Source organism: Gymnoscopelus braueri, assembly GCF_963280865.1.
Source record: "Gymnoscopelus braueri genome assembly, chromosome: 10".
In the NCBI taxonomy this organism is placed as follows: Eukaryota; Metazoa; Chordata; class Actinopteri; order Myctophiformes; family Myctophidae; genus Gymnoscopelus; species Gymnoscopelus braueri.
In genome coordinates this window covers 14,686,277-14,694,021 of record NC_137611.1, presented here as the reverse complement: position 1 = coordinate 14,694,021, position 7,745 = coordinate 14,686,277, and the positions used below count along the sequence as shown (strand labels likewise).

Genomic DNA, 7,745 nt, shown 5'->3' with positions numbered 1-7,745 from the left:
AATATTTTTAGACTGAACCATATTGTTTTATGTTTTTCACAAACCATAAGCCCTGGACAGCATATTTACTTATCCCATCTGTCAGCAAATTATGCAATAAAAGTAACAAATGAAGAACTGTTATATATTCAGAGAGTAAACTCAGTAATCATGCACTTTCATTACAGGCATGGAATAGCATCTGTGCAAGTGGAGGTCTGTAATTGTGGACTGTATGTGTGGAAAAAGTGGCTTTTGGGGAAACAGTACCACATAAGAAACATTTTAGGCCATGTTCAGACTGGCAGCCCAATTTTTTTTTGTTGGCATATCTATATTTGAATCAGATTGTTTGTCTCAATTCTGAACAGCAAAAAAACCCCACAGATTTGAATTCTAAAGATGTGTCCCAGTCTGGACACTTTGGACACGTACTGCTGAGGCCTGATTTAAACTCCGTCACGCAACGGTATTGCTTGCTGAAAATAGCAGATCTCTAAGCTCACAGTGCGTTGTTGTGACATGACACGTTGTGCGCTTGTAGATCGGCTATTTCCGCTGAGCGGCACCATCATACGACAGAGTGTATTAGCACATTACCACAGAAACCATGAGCCTGAATACATGACTGCTTGCAAATAACAGTGTGGACAGTCAGTCCTACAGATCGTATTTGAGAAACAGATCGTATTTACCTGCAGTCTGAACAAATAAAATATAAACAAATTTGAAAACACATTCTCTCTTCTTGCATGCAATATATATTTGTGTACTATTATACAGACATCAGCCCGCTGTTGTTCCTAAGAACAAGTGGACCCATGCTGCTGCCGCCTTTCAGAGTCTCCCTGAAAACTCTGGGCACAAAAACACCTGCGTGATACTAAGTCCCCGTACTTATCTCACAGCGGAGACCCTAAACCAGTCGTATCTCCACAGTGGGCTCAATGAGAGAGCTTTTTCCGTGCAAGATGCATGGGAAACTGTGGTTTTTCTATTGGCAAAAAGAATGCCGGGATTACATCAACTCCCTCTGTCTTCAATCTCACCTCACTGAGCTTGTTGGAAAACCATCAGAGTGGAATGACTGGGAAACAATATTTCCTGCATGGGCCCCGAAAATACCTGAATTAAATCAGCTCGCTGTCCTCAAGCCTGACTGCGAGTCTACCATCGTATATTTCTGTAGGCTCGCTGCCAGAGTTGGCAAACTCAAAACTGAAAAAAGAAAAAGGAACATTGGTTCTGATTCTATTTTATTTATTTCATTTATTATTTTCAATCAAATGCATTTAGTTGTTTTTAATGTTTATCAGATAATGTCCTCTAGTATAATTTATGCCTGTTTGTTTGTTTGTTTAGGTTCATCAAGAGCGACTGAACAACATCTATTATTATTAAACCATAGGCTACATTGAGCATTCAACACAATTTCTTTGTCATTTTATTTGACTGTACTCGTTCCTTCTTAAACCAAATCCTACAGCGCTGCCACTTCTCAGGTCTTATCTACACCGTCAAACTCTCAGTATTAATTTACCCCTTTGTAATGCTGAGAGTTTACACATGTAACCAAATGGACTCTCTCAGAGTTAACCCATTCAGACCGGGAACGCATCCCTGTAATTTTTTTGATTTCTTTGGGCTATTTTTTTTTTAAATCGTGAAAATATTGTGCAAATCTTTGAATATATATATTTTTAAAGCAAACATTTGAAACTCAAATCTTTGCTTCTGGGGATTCTACAACTGTCTTCTAAATCCTAACAATTAAAAAATATATATATCTGGCCGTGGACCCCCATCAAAACATATTTTGTTCCAGGGACCCCCAGAAGTTGTAACAGAGTTAAAAATGTTGGCTTAAAAAAATTGTGCACAAATTTTCCATGATTTAAAAAAAAAGTAGCAGATCTACAAGCTCATAGCGCGGCACTCGGTGCCGTGCAATGAGCTTGTAGATCTGCTATTTTTGAATTGCTTAAGAAATCTTAAAAATGAAACAGATGTGTTCCCGGTCTTACCGGTCTAATGGGTTAAAATGAGGGGTTCACAGTGTATGGTATTGAGTCCAGAGACACTCACATATATTTGCCGTTCCTTTGGGTATGGGCAGGTAGGAGCCCACGCTCCAGGCCCTGCCGTGGTAGTGCCTCTTGCAGCGGCCACAGTCCGGCCCTGTGGTGTTGTGCTCGCACTCGCAACCCAGCCTCCCCTTGTCAAACACACAGCTGTTGGCGTGCAGACTGCACTTGCACCTAGAGAGAGGTGGAAAAAAGTGGTGGAAAAAAGTACTCAATTTATTTACTTAAGTAAAAGTATCAATACTGCAATGTAGAAATACTCTGTTACAAGTAAAAGTACACAAATATTGGTATCAGCATGTACTTAAAGTACCAAAAGTACTCATTATGTAGAATGTCCCATTTCACAGGTTTTCAAATGTATAGAAACCTTTTGAAAATAGTCTAATCTACAAGCACACAATGCTTCGCATGTGCTTGTAGATCGGCTATTTTCAAACGGCCGAAATGTATGTACTGTAGGGCTGAAGTGGGTAATGCATGGTTTGTAATAATAATCAAAATCTACAAAGTACCTAGTAACTAAAGTTTTCAAATAATTGTATTGGAGTAAAAGTACAATATTTGCCTCTGAGATGTAGTGGAGTAGAAGTAAAAGTATTGAACATTGGAAAAATTGGGGCGGCAATGGCTCAGGGGTAGAGTGGCCGGGTAGAGTGGACTGGAAACCGGAAGGTTCCCAGTTCGATCCCGGGCTGGGGCGCTCCCCCAGAGTTAGTGTCGAAGTGTCCTTGAGCAAGACACTGAACCCCGAATTGCTCCCGATGAGCAGGTTTGGTGCCTTGCATGGTTTCCTCCGCCAATCGGTGTATGAATGTGTGTGTGAATGGGTGAATGGCACAATCTATGTAAAGCGCTTTGGATAAAAGCGCTATATAAATGCACCATTTAGCATTTACTCCACTAAAGTAAAAAATATCTACAAATTTTACTTAAGTAGAGTACTTGATACATGATACATGTACTTGTACTTGTTACTTTACACCCCCTGGATAACGATGAAAGCTGGGAGGGGCAGGAATAGGCATCTGTATGAATTCAAAACAATCAATAACTTCCAACAGCTGGGGGGGATTAAAACAGACAAAAGGCATGTCCTTGTTTTCATTTCATCGTGGGTTTCTGTTTGTACCTTTCCCGTGTTTGAGGGAGGTACATTGAAATCCTGGCTGTGTTGTGTGACTTGGATGGTGCCTCAAAGCTTCATTATACGCTGTCCCTTTTCTCTTTTCTTTTTCTTTTTTTTTTTTACAAAAACAAGGGGCTCATTTGTCGCTCACCCCCGTGGAGAGGACAGCGAAGCGAATGAGGTCACACTCGCCACTCTAACATCCAAATGAAAGGAGCTCTGTAACAGTCACTAATTGAGCACCAAAACAGAGAGCTGATAGAGAGTTAATAGTTTGAGAATGAGTCTCTTTCTGACTCACTCACTCACTCACACGCACATGCACGCACGCACGCACGCACGCACGCACGCACGCACGCACGCACGCACACTTGGGGCCATCACAAAATGGCATTTTTACTAAACCTGAGGGCCCAGTCTAACTAACAAAATTAAAATCCTTGACCTTAACCAAAAGCTAATCGTAATCTTAACCCCTAACCCTAAACCTAGCCCCCTAAATGCCTGAACTTAACCCAAATCCAAACACAAATATTGTCCAAATTGTAATCCAGACTCTAACAATCTCACTTCTTTCTGGTTTTACACAACTTGTGGGATCACCACAAATATAGTAAAAGAAAACACACACACACACACACACACACACACACACACACACACACACACACACACACACACGGACACAGTATGTCTCTCACGTTCGCTCTCTCTCCACTCAAAGTTGCTCTGACATGTAGCAAGGCCCTATTTGAGGCCCTATTTGGTTGCCGGCTGTTGCTTTATGTGCGTTATTATACGAACGACTCCGGGCAGACCTGACAGAAGAGTCTGACAGGAGAGAAGAGCGGGCTTCTTGACGTGTTCTCGACACTCCAACGCCAACCAAACACCCCTATTTTTTGACACAGGCAAACAAGCTCCGCTCCGCACTTCTCCGCATTTCGCTCGGAAAAAGTGATTGAGGCTCACTTACGTTGGACGGACAGGGGCTACAACCTCGGATGGATGGACAGCTTGTTGAATTGCATGTACGAGGGGGGGGGGGGGGGGGAGGTATAACCTATATCCAACTGTTTAGGAGCAACTGTGTGTCAGTCTATTTGTCTCCTACCGCGAGGGGAGAGGAGAAGAACCGCAAGAGGGAATATGCCTCCGTTTATTGTCATCTGAGAAGCAGCGGTTTCATATTCCATATACGTTCCAAATATACTTTCTCTGTTATTTGATTTTTGCTCCCATGGAGCCGTAAGGTTACAACTGGTGACCTCGGTTTCTTCGGTGGCTGAGGTTGGTGGCAGGCGGGCGGGTGGGGGTGGGGGTGGGGGTAGGGGGGGGGTTGAGGGATATTGAAACAGTTGGGTGGTGGCAGGGCGGGGCGGCAGGGGTGAGGAGGTTTGTATACGGGAGACTATCGAGCGGAGTGGACACACTAGACGTCCCCCGGGGGGTCGGGCAGGGCTCAGCGTTTCACGTCGTTTTGCTTCCATGTTTGTTTTTACCCAACGCCCCGCTTCCGAGCGCATGGGTTTCTCTGCCGCTCCGCGACCTAATCGGCGGGGATCGGTTTGCCGGGAGGCCGATTTCCCCCCAGTGGCCTCACGTGACATGGAGGAATTGCGGGAGTAGTCAGAAATGCATCCATCCTAATTGACTTCCTGGCCTCGGTGATAGCTCCTCATTTAATGATAGATTGGTGGTAGGAACAAGGTCAACTACATGGCTGCTCTATCGATGCATCACCGCGTGAGCCAATCCTGCATGTTTAACCACTTTAAACCCTCTGGTCTTAGAGAACCGGATTTGAGTTACACAACTCTACTTTGACCGCTTGTTTCTCGTTGCCACAAAAATAGCTGATATATATTTATATCGTTGCTGTCGGGCAGAAACCTCCTATCTCCATACTCTAACTTGTTGTGTTTTTTTGTTTTTTGGGGTAATTTAACGCCCTACTACAGCGTCACACAAAAGTGTCAAAAGTAGCAGTTTCTAGCCGGACGGCTGGCATAGCGGTCCGGGCGCACCTAGGCTGCTATAGTGTAATGCAGTCTGACAGCGTGTCGCGGGTTCCACTCCCGATCCCGACGACCTTTGCTGCATGTCACTCCTCATCTCTCTCTCCCCCATTTCCTGTCAGTCTACTGTATTCTATTCTTTATCAGGAAAGGCATAAAAGGCAAAAAAAAACTAAAGAAACAATAGCAGATCCACAAGCTCAAAACGCGGGCGCGAAGCGACACATTTTGAGCTTGTGGATCTGCTGCCTTTGCTGTTTTTTTTTTCAATTTGAATCCTGAAAAGTAACAGTTTTGGACATAAGAGGTTTCCACCCGACAGAGACGATATACAGTAATAGCTTGTAGATCTGCTATTTTTAGCGAATATACCCCCCAGAATGTGGATGCTGGTGTTCAAAGTGGTTAATCTAAGGTCATTACACACCGGCGATTATGCGAATATACGCAAAATTCGGACGCGTTCCGAATAATTAAAAGACGCTTTTTCGCTTCGCTTTTTCGCTCCATGGAAGCTTGCATTGACTTTATAAGTTTTTGTTTTTTTTAACGTATTATTCGCATGAAAAAATCGCCCCGTGTGTAAGGAGCTTTAGAGTGTACAGTTGTAATCAAATGGTCCCTGACGGGTCCATTTGGTTACATGTGTACCTTGTACAGAGTTACGGTACAAATTGACAAAGTATGGATAAATAAACAAATGGATCAAATCAAACACAGGATTTTACTGTGCAGCCTATGAGCAACGGCGGAAGAAGTACTACTATGGTATTACTATGGTATTACTACTAAAGTAGCTACTAAAGTTGCAATACCACAAAGTAGAAATACTCTGTTACAAGTACTCTAAAGGTCATGCATTCACAATTTTACTTGAGTAAAACCACAAACGTATCGGCATCGAATACTTACAGTAACAAATGTAAAAACTGCTCGTTATGTAGAATGTCCCATTTCACAATCATATTGTAATTAGTAATGCATTAATGTGTTTATCACTTTAATGTGGCAGCTGGTAAAGGTGGGGCTCGTTCTAATGATTTTTTTATGTGCTGCTGTTAGGTAGCTTAACCCCTTCAGAACTGAGGCCGTTTTTTGAAAAACGTAAGTTGCTATATCAGCGGTGCTCAAACCTTTTCATGTCATTGACCCCCAAAATTCTATGTATTTGGCCACCGACCCCCATCTCAAAATATGTTGTTCCAGGGACCCAAATTTTTTTTCACTTTAAAAAGATTTGCACACATTTTGACGATTTTTCAAAAATAGCAGATCTGCGCGCTCATGAGCTTGTAGATCTGCCATTTTTTAATAGCCAAAGTATCAAATGACACAGATGCTTTCCCAGTTTATTCTAACTTTCCTAAGAAGTGAGAGTGTCAATTCCTTGTGTCAATTGTGTTTATATAAGATGATAGTCTTTTCAAAATTGACAATTTGTGCTGCCCCGATGCCATTCGCTCCAAATTACACACTTCAGTTTTATTAATCCATTGCGCAGGAAATAAAGAACAAATTTCTAAGAACGAAGAAGAGTTACAATAATATAACATTCTCTATAATCAGTAACAAGTGGGTGATAATTATGTCTATCAAATATGGGTTTATTGAAAGGGGAGGTGCAGAGTTCAGCGCAACACGTCTGAATTAAGTGATTGTGAATGTGATTGTCATAACAATTTTACTGTAATGCACAAAAGTGTGACTTTTAATTCCTTGTGTCAATAAGTTGTGTTTTTATCAGCAGTTGCCAGTTAACTGACATATTTCTGGCTGTGTTGTCCCAGTTCCAGAGCCAAAAATTCATTGTAAAAAAAAGTGCTCAGGAGCCGAGATACAGCCTTTTTCAGTAAGAAGTTAAACAAAGAGTGAATGGAGCAGCACATCTTCAAATATATCTTGGGTTCAGAACATCCCCCCCCCCAAAAAAAAAGTTACAAATTGTTTGTTTAAAAAATATATATTATAATAATAATTCATGACGTCTTAGACGTCACATGGCGCTCAGGGCTTAACAATGGCGATAAAACGTGACGTCTTAGACATCATGTGGCACTGAATGGGGTGAGTGATATTTTTTAGATTTATTTTTTTTGTTGAAAAGGTTAAAGTACTATATTCTGATAGTAATCATTGCTATAGAGTGTTTGTTCGGTCACAGGGGTCTCTCCAGCTCTTAAGTAAAGAGAATATAGTACATTTTCAGGTAGGTGTCAACATTTAAGCCAATCAGGAGAGAGCACTGAAAATGCATTTTCTGTTTAATAAAGAGCTGGAGAAATATGGGAGACTCCTTTTACTGAACAAACACTATCAGAATAAAGACCCATTTTGCAATTATTTGAATAACTGCAAATCACTTACCCTACCTTTAAGCTTATCAAAGACAAATACAATGTTGTTTGATCTGCGTCTGCTATAACCACACAGACCATTCAGTTGAATTAATCCAGAACACAAGCGATTGCTGTGTAATTTAAAGTTGTCTATAACCAGCAATCTGTGAGTGATAATTATGTGTATTAAATATAATTG

The 7,745-nt window shown here is 41.6% G+C and overlaps 1 protein-coding gene across 1 annotated transcript in view; it reads right to left on the bottom strand.

Annotated features, from left to right (window-relative positions):
* The window catches only part of LOC308093379 (netrin-G1-like), a gene marked incomplete at both ends in the record, with an annotated part of 137,315 nt that overhangs the window by 47,756 nt on the left and 81,814 nt on the right, over window positions 1-7,745 (bottom strand). The window contains one exon of the mRNA XM_080439715.1: window positions 2,065-2,237. Coding sequence (XP_080295841.1) covers window positions 2,065-2,237 — 173 coding nt within the window. The remainder of the gene's footprint in view (window positions 1-2,064; window positions 2,238-7,745) is intronic.